A 19,765-nucleotide genomic window follows, 5' to 3' on the forward strand; every position below is an offset into this window, starting at 1 on the left:
AGTCAATAGAAATTTAGCTTATAATGAATTATATATGAGCCATTCTTACAAAGTGAAATTTGACGCTTTGGTATATGACTAAAAATCTTTCAGTGCTGAATTTTTTGCCGAGCATTTTCTTTACTTTTGATTTAATTCGCTACATATCCAGTTTAGTGAAATGAGCGCTATATTAGAACCATCCTTACTAATTTTTCTTCGCCTTGATCTACAGATGGGGCACTTGATAATCTGAGTATCTGGCTCACTGGCTCTTCTTCACCTTGATCCACAGACATTGCACTTGACAGTCTGGCTAACTTACTTGTGCGTTCTTCATCATGTTCTTCTCGTCTTGGACGTTTCCTGGATGAGACCAGCTCAAATTTATTTGCTGTTTCGATCCTTTCGCTTTTTCTTTCCATCATCCACTGTTCCTCCCAATCATCATTATTCAATTCAAACAGTGCATTCGCTGAATGAAAACGGCTCGTTTCTCTATCTTTGCGTTTTCTTATCAAATCATTCAACACCTTTTCGTTTCTTTTCGTCCCACACATCTTCCCAGACACAAGTCCAATCTCGTCGTTTTTAGCATTCTTGATTTCTTTATATACAATATCACCCACATCATTATAAGCTGCACCCAGCAGTTTACTGTCTGTGATCGGGATCGAATAGAGAAAGGTCTGCTCTCCTATCGTTTGGTTGTACATCAGCAAGAGCTGGTCTTTTATCTTGGCATCTTTTGATTTGGTTTTGAATATGACTGCTTTTGTTGGAGCGCGGGTATCTTTGGCCTGTTTACGAAAAAAGAATTGAATAGATCCGATACGTGTTTATCACAGGGTTGTTTACTTACATCACGTAAAAAGAGATTTTCGAGAAATTCATTGCAAGATTCTTCCTTTTCTAGAAAAGATCTATTGACATGTTCATTGGATTGTCTTTGCTGCTTTATTGTCACTTACACTTTCCAGGCTAGTTTTGAAAGAACAGCGAAATTAATCGATGTGGTACTGATGATAGCTTCGAGTTCAAAAGATACACACATTGTTATCCTTTCCCTTACAGTTTCAGGATTATATAAAATCAAATCTAGAATGGAGACAATGAGAAACAATAAAACATATTACAGATCTCACTCATTTTCTTTAATTCTAACCTGGCAAACTATTCTCGCTATCTTGCAATATTTCTTTGGGTAAAATGACAGGACCATACAAGATCGTAACTGAATTAACTTGAGTCATTATGATGATTGAACATTACAAAGAAAGAAAAAATAATCCTGTTTTTGATCAAATCAATTAGAACTCAGTCATTTTATTTTGGCAACAGGCACCGAAGTAAAAAGAAAGTAAGGGTTTTATTGATGTACGTAAAGAACAGATTTTGATTCAGAAGGCATACAGTGTTTCCAGCAAGACATTGAGCAAAACCTAACCCTTCTTACCACAGCCGGGTGTCCTCCAAAGCTCTTGACCTGAACAGATGTTACCCATTCATTAATAAACGGTCTACGACAATAACAGCACGACTTGATACACCGCAAGTCTTGAGCAAGATGATCTGGTAATAGTTCAAGCGGCACATAGTTTGCTTGATGCTGTAGTATGGTACGTGTGGCAATTTCACGAAGCGAAGGAAGTAATTGGGTTTCGAGAGGTGAGGTGGATGATGAATCTGGGTTGAGTAATATACATTGACGTGAAGAGGATGAAGGGTTTGTTAAGATGGGCGATCCGGTAAAGGTATTTTGTTGGGTATAAGACGGTTTGGAACCGTGGATGTTGAGTTGCTGTGCATGATAAGAAAGCTCTTGATCTATGGTTGCATCTTCATCTTGATCTATTGGTTGAATGGTTAAAGAAGAAGAGGATGGCGAGGGGAGTATATGATTGAGGTCATAGCGAGTGATGGAAGGTGACTGAAGAGGTGATGAGGAATGGGATATGGCCCTTTGTGTCATTTGTCTTAATATTTTAGTATAAGCATCCTGGCTTGATCTCTGTAAGTCACAGTGGCCAGGACGAGTTAAAGGGTTACCGGTAATCAAGAGAGCGGTCGAGGACAATTTCTCTAGTATTTCAGCTGGCATGATGCACAGTAAGTTTTCGCTGATGTCAAATAGTTCCAACTGTTCCAAATTCATCAGAGCTGAAGGTAAACTGGTAAGATGATTTTTGGATACATTAAGCGATCTAAGACGACTGCACTGAGCGGTGGATTTTGGAATATAATCCAGGTGATTGTTTGAGAGATTGAGTGTAGTCAAGGTGGGTATGATAAAATGGTCTGGTAATGAACGTAATTGATTGTTTGATAAGTCCAATTCTTCTAATTGTGGCATACTTGTGATACTTTCAGGTAAATAGGTCAGTCTGTTTCCACCATATACAGATCCCAGCTGTAGTTGTTTCATATGAATCCACTGATCCATGTTGTATGGTAGTTGATCAATTTGGTTTGCGGCTATACTTAAAGTGACTAAATTACGCAATTTGATAGGCATCTCTTGAGGAATTGCGCTTATCTTATTTTGAGATAGATTTAATACTTGTAGATGCTGTAGATTATAGAATTCGATTGAAATCTCTGTTAGTTGGTTTGACATTATGTTTAATGTTTGTAATTGTGTAAGTTGTATGATTTGTTGAGGTAAACAAGTTAATCTGTTTCTTGATAAGTCTAATTCTATAATATTTGTATAACAATTCTTGTTTTTTAGAAAGGGTGACAGAGGTGGTAGCAATAAAGATTCAAATTCACTGGCTAATTGATGATTATCAAATCCACGTCTTCTTAACACAATCGTCCCATTTTGGCTTGAATGTAAATCAGATCTTTGAATATGAACTTGTCCACTTTTAAAGTGTTTCATCGGTTTTTTATGTCTCTTTTTTAGAGTAACATGATTACCCAAGGGTGCTAGTGAAGGATCATCTATACATGACTCAATATCAATTAAATGTTGATTGTGATGAGGTAAAAAATATTGTATGGGAGGTTGCTTTTCTAGTGGAAGCACACCAGTTAATAATTTTCCATCAAGTAATAAATTGGGTATGTTTGGTGGCATAATGAATAAAATAAGTAGAATAAAAATGAGGAAAAAAAAAAAGGAAGAAATACAAGGTAAAAAGAAAAAAATTTTATCAGATGGGCAAGAACAAATAAAAGATGTGTATAAATTGTATTATAAAAATTATCTGATTCATATCGGATGTTGAAATTGACAATGATTATAATTAAAAAAAGGGAATTTATCAGATTACAGTCGTTCCAATACCAAAGGGCGGTTTTTCAAATCTCAAAGGACGTTTTTTTTTATTCGCAAAAGGCGGGGGGTATTTTAACTGTATTTTAACTTTGGGATTGGGACAAGCTTGAAAAAAAAAAAAATCCAGCTGCGTCATCAAAAACATAATCAACAATTAACTTTACAAAAAGAACTTTTTTTACTGTACATTTTGTAGACTACGATCAAACACCATTATGCACTTTGTTGTTATTTCAATAGATGGTAACAAAATGGCAAATTGGCCCTTTTGCTAACGCACTGGACGCTAGCTTTTTGTTTGTTATTTTTACAAAAGACATCCGGTTGCGAATGATGCGTATGAATAGACTGAGATATATTTTAATGGCAAAAGTATCAATTATGGAGTCGCCTTCGCTTTTTAACGCTTAAATTCAAATTTAACATGTAGTAAAATCATATGTCAAATAGTTTAGAATGTAAAAGTGTTGTACCACTTTGACAATTTTTAATTTTTCCCAAAATCATTTTTGGTCTTTCGTTAAACTGCTTGTTATAATCGTAAAGTCTCGGTCAAAACCTTGTAGCATCTACTAATACAGTTGAAAAGAAACAACAAACACGTGTGACGGTAGCGAAGAAAATACACAAGATATTCTAAGCATTATAAAATATGTTAATACACGATTAGATTTAAAGAAAGACATACTTTTACAAGTTCATTTTTTTAGACTACAACATATTAAAGATTTGGTGATATCAATATCTTGAATTCTGACGATCCCGACGTAATGAGAATCATTTCCAAAAGTATGTCAAAGGAACATGTCAACAGAATCAAACTTTTGACCGATCAGCCAGAAATTGATATCAGTAAGCCATGTAAGGACCTGTTGGCTTTGATTAATAATTCCACAGACACTCTTACGAAAATCATTACACAAACCAGGAGCTTTATTGAAACACATGTAGACGTTGATTAGCAGAATGACTGATTATTATTTTTCAGCGTCAATACTTTTACACTTGTATGAATTAAATAGTTTGCGTTTTCTCATGGATGTTATTTCCCTATATAAATAGCTTAAACATGACAATGTCCCCAAGAAATCATTTGACATTCATTATGAAAGAGAGAACAGCCGCCATATTCCTCCTGCACACCCTTTTCCTTAGTTGTGACGACAATTTTTCGTTCAACTAGTAAATAGAATTAAATGAATATGCCCAAATATTATTCCTAATAGTAGAAATAGAATAGAACGAACAGCAGAAACCACAGGTGCTGTCAAATGGGATGGTATCTGCTTCTCAATTAAACATAAATGCCTGACGCTTATCATCATTGTATTTTTTGAGGGCATAAAATTCAATAGTGCAACAGCTAAAGAAGAAGGAGATGAAGAAAAGATGATTCAAAGTATAATGAAATTACTAGAATACAATATGGCGCGCAAGCTGGCAGTTGATTTTCAATAATTAACCAATCCAAAAAACAAATACTGTCATTCAATCATATAGTCACACCAATAAACTTGAGCTTTCACTCCACATAATATGTTTAAATGTGTAATATGGGTGTGCACAAGGTTGACATATTTTGTCAATCTTAACTCAGTCTCGATTTTTTTTCCTTTTCATTTAGTCTCAAAAGGGTGATACAAGAAATCCCATTTTTATGTAACGCTTGCTAAACAATAAACTATACAAAGTTTACTCTTTAATATATAAGCCTATTGCTGTACCTCAAGAGCGTCAATGCTAATAGAATGGTTGTCAATACTAACCAAATAGCCTTCAGGGCTATATTCACCAATTACTTTGTTTATTTTCTCTATAAAAAGTTTCTTTTTTTCACAAGCAGGTTACACACAGAGGTCGATCCTTTATATTTTTCCTCTCTCCCCCTTTTACTTTTACTATCTTTTATACGAGTAAACGACGCAAAAGAACCATGAATCTTCCTATATAAAATAAAAAATAGTTTTGAGTTGCGAAAGGGGATAATAGAAAAGAATACAGCCTGGTTGATTGGTTGACTGTAGGTGTTTGAAATCATGGCAACTTCGTGTGAAAGAGGTGAGCACATAAAAGAGTGGGGCGTCATTCCTTAATGAGCATTCCTTTCATGGATAGACGGGATTTAGAACTGTTAATGAGCAAACAAAAGAAGAAGAAGAAAAAAGATAGAGTGACTCATTGAGTAACAATAAAAAAGGTATTTAAAGCAGCTTTTTTGTTGTCAATTTTTTTTTCCTTTTCTTTTCTTCACTACTTCTCTTCTCTAAAATGAATGGCTAAATAACAATATGTTCTTCAAATCAATGGTAAAAGCATCTTTATATCAGATGGCTCTTTATTTTTGCTGCTACTTTCATAGTCTCTCTTGATCTCTTTGCGATTCACGACGCTAACTTTTTTGATACTTTATCTGCTTGCTTTATTGGTGCTGCAAAACAAAAACTATATATTTTGGTGTGTTCACACACACACACACACACATACACACATACACACATACACACTCTTGTAAATGTGTACTGCAAAAAATGGTTTGTCTTGCCTCTTCTCTTAAAATATCTTTTTTTATTACATCAAGAGCTCTTGGCCTGCTAGTTTGGTACCTTGAAGCATTAGGTAGGTAAACAGTTCCAATAGCAAACAGTTTGTAGCATTCACGCTGTAGCTTAAGGCTGACCGAATTGTTGCTTCTTGGCTTAGTGGACCCATTAGACCCGAAACAGGCTATATGGGATAACATTCCGTACCATTTCAGGTGGGCAAATTCGCCGCATAACTTGAGCAGGGGAAGCGAAGCGATATGAGATTGAGGTGTGATGCCGAATTGCAATTGTTGAATTTTGTCCGAGAACAAGCCTATTACTTATCAAGAGCTATTAGAGGTATCAACAACGCGTAAGTGACTCTAAACAAAACGCAATATTTACATATCACTAGCTTACTTTTTCAAATGAATAGATTACAAAAATTACCTTCGAATGTTATTAAGGATGCAACTTCATTTTCAGAAAACGAGCTATTTAACACATACCTTGATCCTATTCTATCTTCAATTATTTCTGATCCTGAAAAAAACACTTTGCTACGATGGTCAAACAAGAAGCCCGAAGAAAATAAGGACATGCGTCCGGATGTCACTGTCACCAAAATCCCATCAATTGAAATATGGATACAATTGAGGACATGGTGAAGTAAGGATAAAAACTAGCAACTGCGACAACCATGCTTTGACCCATGACCTTCTTCCTATCAATGTACTTGCAAAAGACACCTTAGATCACAACAAACTCTCGCATGCATTAGCCTTTCTAATACATGGATTGCAATTACTTTTTATTTGATGACATTACGAACGGGATCCGGTGTTTTCAACATTGTATTGTCGTGGCTCGTTGATAACATTACAATTTACTAGAATACATACCTTGTTCGAGATTGCAAGAATGAATTATTCCCTGTCTTTAACTGAATTTACAACTTTTCTCGGTTTTAAAAATATCAATACATTGACCTTTGTCTATGAAACAATCTGGAGATGCTGCTTCCCTGATTCAGTACCGGAAGTCGTAAAAAGTAGATACCACTCAACCCTTGAAACATTGTATGAAATAATCGATGGTAGTAAAAATCGTCATCACGAGTGCTCTCTTCATTTTGTGCTTTAGTTCTCTGTATATCTCACTCACCTATTGTTATATTTTATTCATTTGCTGAAATAAGATAGTGCTTCATCCCCAATTCCATCACGTGATTTAAAGTATGGGCCAAGTATTGAGAAATTAGAAAAAGTAAATGGAAATACCCAAAGTATATTCAATAGATTTGAAAATATAATCTCTAATATTAATATGATTGTTTTTTCTCGTCTTACTAAAATTTCCAGCCGATATACAAGATAATGTCTGCTTGGTCATAATAGACTTTATTGGTTTATCAACAGATACTGACGATTTGAAGAAGTTTGTGAGGTATCTATGCTTATTTTATTTTAATATTGAACAGGACGTTTAACAAATGTTTTACAATATGTAGTAATCACAAAAAATTAAAGAAAATTATTATTGATAAGCTTACTTTCGAAAATGAAACAAAGTCGATCACAAGAGAAATGATACTAGAGAGCCCCTCAATACTAAATCTTTTCAATTGTCGAGCAAACACAAAACAAAGATCGAAACAGATCTGAACAAAAACTATCTATGAATAAGACTACTCTTTTTTTTGTAAATATATAACCAAATAAAGCAGAATATATCACTATGCTACCAGAAGGTTTTGCTATTTATCTCTATAAAAAATGGTGAATACTTGGGCACATAACTGAATTCAGGACAAAAAACTTGTCTTGTAACAAAGACTCACGATTATTAGCTTTATCTTATTCCGGAAGTAGGGATAGTTAAAATAGAACTAAATAAAGACAAAGCAGCAGCAAAAGCTGGTTTTATTACCCTTCTTGTTGGTGATATTTATATGAAAGACCCAAAGTTCACCAACAAAAGAAACATAAGTATTTTTTTTTAAAGCTAGGAAAGTGTTTCTTTTACCCATTTTGTAACTTTGATATATTTTTCACAATTGAGGATTCATTTTTAAATTTCACCGATCATTGAAGATTCTCAACCAAGCTATTATTGAAAGAAAGCCAGAGCTCAAAGGTAAAAAAAAAAAAAAAAAAAAAAAAAAAAAGAAAAAAAATTGACAACAAAAAGCTGCTTTAAATACTTTTTTTGTTATTAATGAGCCTCCCCCCCATATTTATTTTCTTCTTCTTTTCTTTACTCATTAACAGTTCTAAATCCTGTCTATCCATGAAAGGAATGCTCATTAAGGAATGACGCCCCACTCTTTTATGTGCTCACCTCTTTCACACGAAGTTGCCATGATTTCAAACACCCACAGTCAACCAATCAACCAGGCTGTACTCCTTATTCTTCTTTCCTTTTGTAATAAAAAATCAATTTTGATCTCGTACAAATAATTAAAGAATAGTCGCAGTAAGAGAAGAAAAGATCGACTTTCGTGTGTAACTTGCTATGTAAAAAAAAAAAAAAAAAAAAAAAAAAAAAACTTTAAGCTTTTTAGAGAAAATAAACAAAGCAATCAGTAAATATAGTCCTGAGAACGACAAGTATTAGCAGGCATTCTATTAGTATTGACTTGTTTGAGGTATAGCAAAAGAATTTGTGTAAAAATCAAAGTTGGCAAGCAAACGCTCTGTAACTTGTTGTTTAGCAAGCTTTATGCAAAAATGGGATTTTTGTATCACCCAGTTGAGGTTGAATGAAAAGGATTAATCATATAAAGTAAATTATTACAGTGTTATGCCAATATTTTATTTACAATGGTTTCTGTTGCTTTTAATACACCTTGAATTTTGAGCAAGTCAGTGAAACTTTCGTTTACTTTATCAAGAACATTATTTTGGTCCTTTTCTCTCCCTGACGATACCTTGTCAGAAAACTATAAAATGATTGTTTTTACTTACATGCTGAAGGTGCAATAACATCTAAACCGAGCTGTGTTTTGACATGATCTCTCACATTGGCTTCTAGTCTATCTGTATTATCCAATACTATTTTCCAGTTTAAGATTAAGCCTATGCTATCCTCTCTGTTGGAAATCATGAGTGTCAGTTACAATAAGCAATGACATCAAAGTATACCTGCTTCCTTGGAACTGAAGCCTTGAATCAGATAAGCTATTTGCACTAATGGATGAATTTTTATATATTTGAGTCAGCTTTTCAAATACTGTTTTTCTTTGATCGCATATTCTGGCATAATGCACTAATACTTGAAAGAATCCTAATATGTGGCAAGATTCTTTGATTCTTTAATAGATCATTAGTACACAGTTATTTTACTCGATACAAAAACAATTTACTGCTGTAATAAAGGACCAAGGATAATCTTCAATTGAATTCCCACTTCAAAATTAAGATTGCACATAACCATGCTTGGTTCCAAGACATCAAAAGCGACAGTAAACTTTTCGTTAAAAGAAGTCCCAGACAATTCGCAGTGACGAATATCCTCTTTATTATCGTTTAAAATGAATTTTTTTTTAAAAAAAAAAAAACGCTTACCTAAACTATCCATTTGTGTCTCTAATATATTCTTTGCTTCTGTAAACTTTATAAACGAATATTCAGTTTGTTGTAAAACCTAAAGAACAATGAATGGATTGTTTTCAGGCATCATCTCCCTTACTTCTTGATCTAACATTGCTTCTTTACGCAGCTCGGTATCAGGTTTTAAAAAATCTGCTTGTGAGAGATCATTCGTATTGCTTGTTGCTGAACTTCCTACAAGCAACATATATTCACTACAGGAAGGTTTAGCACCATGTCTCTTTTTCATTTCATGTGCGTATTACAAAATGACATCCAAGTCGGGTATATCTGTATCATCTCTTTCTTCTTCTTCTTCAACAAAACGTGCTCTTTCCTCTGGTGTCATATTTGTTAAACCAGCTTCCTTTTGTCGTCTTTCTCTTCTCTCTCGCAATCTCTCTTCTAAGCCCACAACATGGTTTTCCATTCTATCTACTTGTTGTTGAAGTACAAGAACCTTTTTTCTCAGTTCTTCTTCATCGTCTTCTTCAGATAGATCGTTAAACTATGCAAAAGAACAGATCAATTATACCGCCTTATAAAGAATACTTTTTTTTTTTTTACAATGTTGTTTTCAATTTGTTGATCTCGTGAAGCATTGTGTGCATTTAATAATCGCTCTTGAAATCCAGTTCTTGTAGCTTGATTATTAAAATCTAGTAGATCGTATGGTTCACTCGAGTTGTTTGACATGTTTCAATCGAAAAGCTTTTATTCCTGTGCAAGTTGACATAAATCCTTATTTTCAAAGTCACGTCTTTTCGATGGACGCAATTTTGCCATGCTGTCATCTTGTTCGTTTATGAAAAAGTATGATCTCAGCGGATGAGGTATCATAAATTCTTTCTTACATGGACGTAGAAAGACAGCACTACTGATTTCTTACCACACAAGTCACTGTACTCTGAGTTTCTTCTAACCACTGCCAAAAAGCATAGGTTGGAAAGAGTTTTATTAGGTTTGGGGGTATCTATCGTGAAATTATTACAGTGAAAATTTTTGCTTCATCCTATTCTTTCGCAATCGAAATAGTGTTGGAGATTGATACTGTGGGATGTTGGTATCTTCTTTAAACATTGTTAGCAACCATTCGCTTCGCGCTTACGTTTGCAAAGCTTGTTTTGCTGATAAGTTTGCTAAACTGGTCTGCCTTGTAGATTAAAACAGATATCAAAACAAATAGCTAGGCATTTTATGAAATTTATAATAAAAGATGATTTGAAACCAAGGTTTAATAACATTTCTGAAAAAGAGAGAAAAAATGGCATTAGATCAGAAATATATGAATTGATTTTAATGGTAGCCATGGAATATGAGGACTGGTATGTCTATGAACAATCACTGTCCTTTGAAGAATTAGAATACACGAGTTGCAGATCTCTTTTGATTTTTATCATTTCTTCTCATGAACATAAGAATCCTTCCTTCTTTCCCACACACACACAGCTTAAGTAATGCAATTAGAATCCAAATTTAGGTAAAAAGTGTTATCCAAATAAGGGCTTTGAGTATATCAGGAATACAGGGCCGTGTGAACATGGAAATACCAAAAGTATGCTCTTTTTTTTTTTTTTTTTTTGGTTCTTCCAACAGAATGATTTGAATCATTCACCTTCCATTCTTTCGGTATCACATGAAAAACCTTTTTTTTTAATTATGAGAAAATAAGGTCAAATCATACAATTGGCTTTGTATAGAAACTTTAGCTGTTTTTGATGACAAACAAGTTCACCTCACCCCATCTTTCCATCTACTCATTTTTTCTTCTCTTCCTTCTTTTCTAAAATACTTATTGTCGCCCTTTTAAATCCAAAAAAGGCACGCCAACGCGGAATGGCTAAAAAACGATGGTGACACAAATCTAATTCAATTTTGTACAAGGCCAGGATGTTTACTATTCTCAGGAAGATGAAAGATTTATTATGATTAAACAGCTCTGCTGCTTTTGATAAAAGAAGAGAGAGAGATTAGATAAGGAAAAAAGAGAATTAGGCAGCGCCCTTTTCAACTTCATATTCAACAACAGCTGCTTGATGATTGTTATTGTATTCATCAGCCTGTTTACCAGAACGACCGATGGCATCATCTGCAACATCATTAGCATCATTCTTGTGGTGACAGACATAGACTAGGACAGCACAGGCACCAGAGGCACAGGCGATACCGGTATACATCCAAGTCAACTTGGGATCTACATCCACAGGGACCAAGGCAAAGTTAAGAATGGAGGCAAAGCAATTAGAAAACAAGAAGATGGCCATGACGATGGATTTCATGGATTGAGGAGCCTTCTTATAAGCGTATTCGAGACCGGTGATGGAGGCAAAGATTTCAGAAAACGCGATAAAGACATAGGAGGGGATTTGGTAACCGGCCGAGATCAAGGGTTCACCGGCATCAGCAGCGCGATAAATTTTGGCTTGAATACCGGCAGTGTAACCCATGGAAACAGCAGCAAACAGGAAACCAAGGGTGATACGGAAGATGGGACGCATAGGGACACCAATCCGACGAAGACCGGGATAGACAATTCGATCCATCAAGGGAATGGTGATAATCAAGACAAGAGGATCAATGTTTTGCATGATATCGTTGGGAACATTACCAACCCACATGGTGGAAGCTTGCGAGACGAGGTTGCTGGTCATTTGGTTATAACAGAGCCAGTAGATCGGATACCAACAAAACACGACACAGGCACGAAGCGCACGCTTCAATTCATCTACAAACACATCATCCCACGTCGCTTCAGCAGCCAGGTCGGGACGATCGATGGCCAAATTCGATGGCTTACAGGCTTCCAATCCTCCCTTGACCTTGAAACTGTACCAGAACAGCTTGCCAGCCTCGATAAAGACAGAGCCACGAGGAGGACTCTGAACGTAGCGTTTACGACCAAAGAAGACGACCAAGATACCAGGGATGAACATTAGGGTAGGCAAGAGGTAAGCAGGCCAGAAACCGACGTTCTTTTCGAGTTCGGTGGTAGCAACAGAGGAGAGAGAACCGACGTTGATACCCCAGTAAAACATGTTGAAGATCTTTTGATAGGTGGCCTGAGGCGTCACGATCACACGTTCACCCTTTTCGGTTGTTTTGATGTAAGGAACTCTGCTTTGATATTGTTCAGCGACAAGAGGAGACACGTTCGACTTGATACCACCTGTGCCAAGGCCGATGATGATGATACCCACAACAAAACCAGGAAAAGCAGAACCATTGGCGATAGCAAGAGGAGAAGCAGTGGCAGTCAAGATGACTAAACCGACAAGGTAGATCAAGGAGAAAAGGAGAATAGTGCGATATTTTCCCAAGTATTGATCAGCAATGACAGCACCAATGATTGGCGTGATATAACACCAAAATTGAAAAAAAGTATTCAAGGCCGTGGCTGTTTGCTGTCCTCTGTCTAACGCACCAGGAAGTTGTGCGGGATCTATAGGATAGAGTGATTAATTCATGAGGTATGCGTCACTGTTCATGTTTACAAGATTCTGGCGCTGGATTCTGAATGTAGTTTTGAAAAGGGCCAGAGAGACCATAGTAAGTGAACCGCTCACAGAACTCGATGACAATGACAAGATAAGCAGACAGAGGCACCTTATCAGCTACCTCGCGACAATTCTTCCAATCCTCTTCGGTAGGTTCTGGTCCATGATTGTCATCTAAATGAAATTCATGATCATCTATTGAACTCTGTCTTCTTTCTTGATCTAATTTTTCAGACATTGAAAAACAAGCTTTGTTTTTAAGAAATAGAAACAAGAGAAGAAGAGAAAAAAAAAAAAAAAAAAAAAAGTAAAAAGTGAGACTTTTTTTTATTTTTATACTAAATGAAACTCGGAAAGTTACTCAAAAGGACAAATGATATTTTTTTTTTGTCAAACTGTTTATATCATTTTTCCTTGTGTGTCGGTTATTTTTATTGCTATGATTCAGGCTTCCTATTTGTAACTTCCAGATTTTAGACTTGTTCTTTTTGTTTTCTATTGTAAGCCATTCGACTTTATTGTTTGTCCCGTCAAAAAATTAGTCTGTATCACTCTTTACCCAAATTGGGAATATTTTTTCACTTGGGCACATGGCAAAATTCACTTTATTTCAAATTCAGCTACGAGAAAAACTTTCCTACAGAAAATCATACGTTATGATTGGATGATTGCTTTAAATTGAAAAGCCGTGCACGAAACCGTACATTTGCTTCCACCAATGAGATTAGCAACTATCTAACCTTATCTATCTTTTGGCTTGTGAACGTAGATCTCTTAAAATGGGAGTTCTCACCATCCTGTGATGTGCGCTTGTTCATTTACTAAAAGTCTAATAGAGAATGACTCCATAAGCCCTGATCATCACTGATCTTTCTTGTTTTATTTCAATTTGAAATCTTATACAGGGTTTAGTATCTTTAAATGTGACACATGCGCAAAATAAAATGATGAAAATTATTTTAAAACAGAGCGTATCACTGAAGTTTTCTTCCACACATCTTTTTTTTTTAATCAGATCGAGTGTGTTGATTGAAAATAAGTTGATTATAAACTGGTCTTTATAATTGAAAATCATCATGATTTGTCTATTTAAACACTAGAAAAATAAATTGATTGTTTTATATTTTATTAGCCAAGAAAAAAGATAATCAAAGGAGAATGTACACATCATCATTTTATTCTTTTCTAGTTGAATCATTTAACTATTTTTCTTTTTTTTTCATTTATCTCGACTTGTCCTAGTTTCTATTTAATCAAATAAGGAATAATTCTTATTTTCTCACAATTACATTTATTTTCTTACGCTCCTTCTTTCCTCTCTGTCCCCTATTTCCATAGTAATCTGATCTTGTATTTCATTCAGTGTGTAACGTATCACACGTATGCTAGGGTCACTTGTAGCTCTCACACAAGCACTCTTTTTTTTTTTTCTTTGTCTGTTTTTATTCATTCCGACAGTATCTTCTTATCAAAAAGATTCTTTTGGAAACATTTGTAAGCCAATGGGATGATATCAACCATCGTACATTCCATTTAGAGTTTTTGCTTACTTCTCCACTCATCACTTTGTTTACAAGATAGCTTCTTGTAAAAAGAATAATTACAAGATGAACCTTTTGGTGAGTGAATAGTAACATTCCATCTTTAAATTTGCTTTATCATCTTGAATCCTTGATTGGGTACATGTACTACTATTTGTTTCGATAAAGGTATGTTATGTACTGACCAGATGATTGTGTGTCGTCAAACACCCAATGAATTCACCCTTTGGTGTGACTTTAGATTAGGAACTTGAATTGATAACTGGGCAATCACAGAATGGAAAAAGGCAAGTCATGCGTGTTGTGTGTATCATTACAAGATGACATTCAATAACAAGGTTTTTGTTTATGAGAAAAATAGCATTTTGTGTATAGTTTAAGAAAGAACCTTTTTACTGTAAAACCTTGTATGCTTCTCTCAACTACATTTGACTTGAACTTTTAACGTCCTTCTTTTTTTGGTATATTTTATAAGAGGGACAGAGTTTATAATTCAATCATCAAGACATTATGTTATAAAGCATTGGACTATTTGATCATTATTCATCATATCATATAGTATAAGGCTATAGGTAAAATTATTTCATTGATTTAACTCCACTCTGGTAGTAATAATATGTTGTCAAAAGACAATAATAGCACAAATGACAACAGTAATAAAAAAATGCTGTCAATTTATCTTTTTTCTTTATGGAACCGCCTCTAAAGATTATAACAATTAAAAGTTCAATCGCTGGTGGAAGCCACAATATATTCCGCTACTCAAGACGCTTGTAGCTAATGTTCATACTCTTGTGCCACATGCATTCTCCTTTTTGAAGTACATTTTTATTCATGAACTGGAAAATAATCCTGCGTTTCCCTTGGAGAATTTCATTCATGTTGATTTTTTTTAAAGAAGTCTTTTTGTCACTCCTCAAAAACTACAAACCAGACAAGCAGAAAGCTTTGACAAAATCAAGAACTTACAAAGGGCTAGTACTTAACTATCAACACCAGTACTTTCAGTGCTGTTCGTACGAGCCAGTTCATATGAAGTATGCTCATCAGATAGCCTCTTATGAAGTGGTAAAGATCGTCACTGCTTATCTGAATGGGGTCAAGGTTCAATTCGGAAACAAAGTTCGAATGTTTCTTAACTTGCTCTTAAAGAAGAACGAACGAATCAAGGCGCTGAAAAGCGAGATAAAGGAAAGCGGGGGAACAGAGAAGGAGATTGCGGCAACTATAAAGACAATAACAGAGCATATAAACGAGGTCAAGCTGGCTATATCGTCAAGGAACATTGAGGATATGCCTAAAGAGTTTTTCTCCTCAAATGATTTAGATAAAATCCGTCATCTTTTTGACTCATATTCGACAGATTATCGATTTGCGAAAGGTTCGATCTATTATGACTGTAAAGCTAACCCTCTCAAACACACAAAAGCGTACTATAGACTATCAAGCATGTGCAAAGCGCTTCAAAACAAACCATTCAATTGTTTTCCATTAAGAAAAGGCTTCATACCATCGTACATGACGATTGATACGTATATTTTAAATAATCAAATCTTGAAGAATTCCATCGTCATCCACTTGGATAAAGAAGTAGTATGGGGAGCCGCTCTTGATGTTAGATCAAAAGCGATGAAACCACAAGGAGAAAGAAAGGTCATGAAGTTTAGAGGTACGATATACACAGATGGCGTAGGTGTGTCGGTATTAAAGCAAAACTATGATACAAAGAAGAAAGGTGGCAGCAGTGGTGGAAAGCCAAAGTCTATTGAAGCAGACGAATTCCAGTACATTGAGAAGCTGGGAAAAGAAGAGTTGTTGGCTGGTGCTGGCAAATGTGTATTAATGGATCCTAGCCGTCAAGACTTGCTTTACTGTATGCATGAAAAGAGCACTGTTGAAAATAAAATGATTTACCGGTATACAAGCAACCAAAAAGCAATCGAAACTAAATCCAGAAAATTCAGGAAGCTCAGGAACAACTTGAAGAGAGACAAAGCGATTGCAGTCGAGCTTTCCCTGTCGCATTTCAAATCTTCAACTGTCAACAAAGACAAGTTTGTCGAGTATCTTCAAGGAAGAACCAGAGTCATCCCATTCATGAAAGCATACTATTTAAATGAAGATCGTCCTGCAGCAGAAGATCAGGGTGCCAGTGGTTTTTTACCCTTTAGAAAACTGAAGCTCTCAAGTTTCATCAATCAACAACAAGCAGACAAACGGCTAGCCAAGAAGCTTAGAGAGAGGCTTAGGAATGATGCTATCTTAATACTTGATAACTGATCGGCAGGAAAGGTAAAGTATCATGAACCTGTTAGAGGCGTCAGGATGAGAAGAATGCTAGCCAAAGAAGGCTTCCAGGTGTACTCCTTGACGAATTCCGGACTTCTAGTCTGTGCCTCTCTTGCCAGAACGGTGAATTTGAAACGTTTAAAAAAGTACAGAACCCTAGACCATATCAAAGAGAAAAGTATCTCGTTGTAGACCGTCATGGACTTTTAAGGTAAGTGCTTTTTATATGCAAATAAAAAAAAAATAACAAGCTTTCATAATATTTGCTCAGGTGCAAAAACCAACAATGTCTAAAGACTGTGTCGAGCACAATAGAAGCTACTGATAAAGTCCCTCTTCATCGTCTTTGGAATCATGACATGACTGCTACATTAAACTTTAGACATATCCTTTTTAGCCTGCGTGCAAATGGTGAAAGACCAAAACGATTCTGCAGATCGAAGAAACCTCTCTACACCGGCTCTAAAAGAAAGGATATGTCATCACCATTAGCTAGTACTAGTCAACCGATGAAAAGACAAAATAATTCTTTGTAGTTACCGCTGCATTAATCCCAGATACAGTGTAAGTCTTTGAACAATAACATAAGGGGTTGCTCGTCAACATTTTTTTGAACATGTGTCTACAAAAAGAACCTGCATTGTCAAACTTGTTTTGTTCACTTGTCAAAGAAAATTTGGCGTTCATCTCTTTTACCTTTTAAAGTGTTTAATTTATTTTATTAAATCGTCACATTTTAGATTAAAACACTGTAGAAATGGGATGGTTAATAACCAAAGTTAGAAAGAAAACGTGACCAAGCAGGGATATCGCACTATCCTTGGACGTGGGAGTACATTAGATTTCCCTTTCTCTTGATTTATAATCTATTGAAATACCTCTCTCTCTCTCTCCTTTTTTTTTTTTTTTACTACTTGATTTATTGTTCAATTAAATTGATCAAACCTCAGTTTAGGATCTACTCTCTCATTCTCTCTTCTACCTCAAAGCATATACATTATGTTGATTGTTTGGTTATAGAAAAAAAGAAAAAGTCAGCATACCCTATCGACTTACACCTTATTTCATTGTGAATAAATAAAGAGAAACTGACACAGGAATCAACCATGGCAGGGGAGGCAGTCAGTTTTGGTTTAGTGGTATTCCAGAGATTGAAAGTTCCCTTTGACGGATGGAACGATGGATTCCTTTCTTTTCTTGTTGGTCAATGAAAACAAGGATAGATTGAACATGCTATCTATCAATTGTCTTATTCTATTTAAATGAAACGAGTATTGTTCCAACATCCCTTCCACCAACAAACCAGGAATTGTTTACAGCCATCCATCCTTTCAGGGGGGTGATTTTATCCTCCGAGTATCCGACAGTCATTGTTCTGAAAAGATGGTTTCATTGGCTGATTGATGAGTTATTTTTTTTTTTCCCTTCTTTCTTTCATTTTACGATCCTGAAATGATCATTAACGGTCAAAAGTGGTCTTGCGGTAAATTTCTTTTTTTATCTTTCTTTATTCATTTCATATTCAACTAGACTTATATAGAAACATGTATAAAAGTAATTAATTAACTATAAAAAGGGACATGGACATCTTAGTTTTATAGGGACATCGTGCGACTAGTTGTAACCATACCAATCGTCAATTGACGCTAATCAAAAAGAAAGGTAGACCAGCAACGCAATGCTTAAAATGTAGAGAGCTTCGTCTGGTGCGGCAACTTCACAGAAGATGTGATTGTGTAACAGAAAGTACGCAAAAGGCAGATGTCCTTCTTTTCTTTTCTTAACAGTTTATTAGGTGGTCATGAAAAAAGGGATGTGATCAAAGAGCAGCAGATGATCAGAAAGAGAGGTACGTGTTCACAAGTCATCATCAACTGGATGTGAATGGTTTTGTTTTTTAGAAAAGGAAAAAAAGCAAAAGAACCCAAGACGTCTGGCACCAAAACAATCCATCTTGGACTCTGTAAAAGAGATGGACTTGATAGATCATCAAGAGATGGATCATTCAATAGACATATTAGACTGTATGGACTACACAAAAACTACACCACTGCAGCTAGCATCAGGCGATGGTTGTTCCAAGCAGGCATCCATCGACCCACACTGTACAAAGGCACAGCAACCAGAAGAAAACAAGAGTGAGCCAGTGATCGAGCTCTTGACAGAGGACGATCGACAGCCCTCGTCCGTCCACTGCTGCGATCCGACAAGACAACCCGCTGGCGACAGGAACGCGGCCTCTGCTTGTCTTGGCCCGCCAGCCAAGAATGACCAGGGTGAAACGATCCGGCTGGTGACCTGCCGTTGCGGAGATGATTGTGCCTGTATCGGATGTGATGCTCACCCTTCACGCGCAATGAAGGAAGGCAAAAAGGACGTTTATGTTGGATTTAGTGAGACCAGAAGGCTTTCGGTGGTCTCTCTTTGGCCTATTGAAAATCAAACGAGTTCTTTCTTGTCCCAAGAAGGCTGTGGTTGCTCAAAACGAATGGAAAACTGCTCTGAATGTTTACTTCAACTTTGGTATCCAGATTTTGTTTAAATAAAAAAAAATTTTTTTTATGCTTCGCCGACACGTACACTTTCAGTACCAGAAGCCTTGGTATTAAGAATCAAAGCGACACCAAGACCATAAAGACCCAATACTTTAGCGAAAATCAAGATTCAAATCGATGAGAGGTATTAGAAAAAGCGTTATCCTTTTGAGAATCTCTCCTTTCATGCCGACAAACATCCTGGGTGGTTGAGCAGTTGCACGTACACTAGCATCGCCGGTCATACCAATAACAATACCAGCTATCAACATGATCCTCATCTCTTCATACCTGCCAAACAAGGACGGCCAGCCGAAAGGCCGGCAACCACCTGAACAAAAACCACTGAATAAAGTTTGTTTCATGGCAACGAATGCAACCCACATCAACGTCTTTCTCCCTCTCTCCCTCTACTCACGTCCACCAGATGATAAAACAGAGACCACAACATCATAAATACACAAGATACCAGCCATCACCACAGGTACAATACAGCTTCAAGACCAAGTCAGGACATAAAACACCCACCGCAG

General features: G+C 35.9%; 7 protein-coding genes across 7 annotated transcripts; 2 read left to right on the forward strand and 5 right to left on the reverse strand.

The window, feature by feature from the left end:
- Window positions 1-131: 131 nt before the first annotated feature.
- RO3G_14651 (uncharacterized protein) lies at window positions 132-1,033 on the reverse strand (the record flags this gene model as incomplete). The annotated part of the gene is made up of 4 exons (XM_067669235.1): window positions 132-139; window positions 305-779; window positions 842-902; window positions 951-1,033. 4 exons carry the CDS (start codon window positions 1,031-1,033, stop codon window positions 132-134), a joined length of 627 nt encoding a protein of 208 aa, XP_067525336.1.
- Window positions 1,034-1,348: 315 nt separating this feature from the next.
- On the reverse strand, window positions 1,349-2,422 carry RO3G_14652 (uncharacterized protein; the record flags this gene model as incomplete). The annotated part of the gene is made up of 1 exon (XM_067669236.1): window positions 1,349-2,422. The coding sequence occupies one exon, from the start codon at window positions 2,420-2,422 to the stop codon at window positions 1,349-1,351; it is 1,074 nt and encodes a 357-aa protein (XP_067525337.1).
- A 5,821-nt stretch (window positions 2,423-8,243) lies between these two features.
- Window positions 8,244-10,070, reverse strand: RO3G_14653 (uncharacterized protein; the record flags this gene model as incomplete). Its single annotated transcript, XM_067669237.1, has 7 exons — window positions 8,244-8,296; window positions 8,751-8,837; window positions 8,928-8,972; window positions 9,351-9,429; window positions 9,475-9,589; window positions 9,641-9,882; window positions 9,942-10,070. 7 exons carry the CDS (start codon window positions 10,068-10,070, stop codon window positions 8,244-8,246), a joined length of 750 nt encoding a protein of 249 aa, XP_067525338.1.
- Window positions 10,071-11,365: 1,295 nt separating this feature from the next.
- On the reverse strand, window positions 11,366-12,025 carry RO3G_14654 (uncharacterized protein; the record flags this gene model as incomplete). The annotated part of the gene is made up of 1 exon (XM_067669238.1): window positions 11,366-12,025. The coding sequence occupies one exon, from the start codon at window positions 12,023-12,025 to the stop codon at window positions 11,366-11,368; it is 660 nt and encodes a 219-aa protein (XP_067525339.1).
- A 3,902-nt stretch (window positions 12,026-15,927) lies between these two features.
- On the forward strand, window positions 15,928-16,689 carry RO3G_14655 (uncharacterized protein; the record flags this gene model as incomplete). The annotated part of the gene is made up of 1 exon (XM_067669239.1): window positions 15,928-16,689. The coding sequence occupies one exon, from the start codon at window positions 15,928-15,930 to the stop codon at window positions 16,687-16,689; it is 762 nt and encodes a 253-aa protein (XP_067525340.1).
- Window positions 16,690-18,150: 1,461 nt separating this feature from the next.
- RO3G_14656 (uncharacterized protein) lies at window positions 18,151-19,240 on the forward strand (the record flags this gene model as incomplete). Its single annotated transcript, XM_067669240.1, has 5 exons — window positions 18,151-18,181; window positions 18,239-18,252; window positions 18,300-18,360; window positions 18,494-18,547; window positions 18,720-19,240. The coding sequence occupies 5 exons, from the start codon at window positions 18,151-18,153 to the stop codon at window positions 19,238-19,240; spliced, it is 681 nt and encodes a 226-aa protein (XP_067525341.1).
- Window positions 19,241-19,257: 17 nt separating this feature from the next.
- RO3G_14657 (uncharacterized protein) lies at window positions 19,258-19,708 on the reverse strand (the record flags this gene model as incomplete). The annotated part of the gene is made up of 3 exons (XM_067669241.1): window positions 19,258-19,343; window positions 19,524-19,577; window positions 19,651-19,708. 3 exons carry the CDS (start codon window positions 19,706-19,708, stop codon window positions 19,258-19,260), a joined length of 198 nt encoding a protein of 65 aa, XP_067525342.1.
- Window positions 19,709-19,765: the final 57 nt, after the last annotated feature.

The sequence above is a fragment of the Rhizopus delemar genome, genomic scaffold (genome assembly GCF_000149305.1).
Source record: "Rhizopus delemar RA 99-880 supercont3.14 genomic scaffold, whole genome shotgun sequence".
In the NCBI taxonomy this organism is placed as follows: Eukaryota; Fungi; Mucoromycota; class Mucoromycetes; order Mucorales; family Rhizopodaceae; genus Rhizopus; species Rhizopus delemar.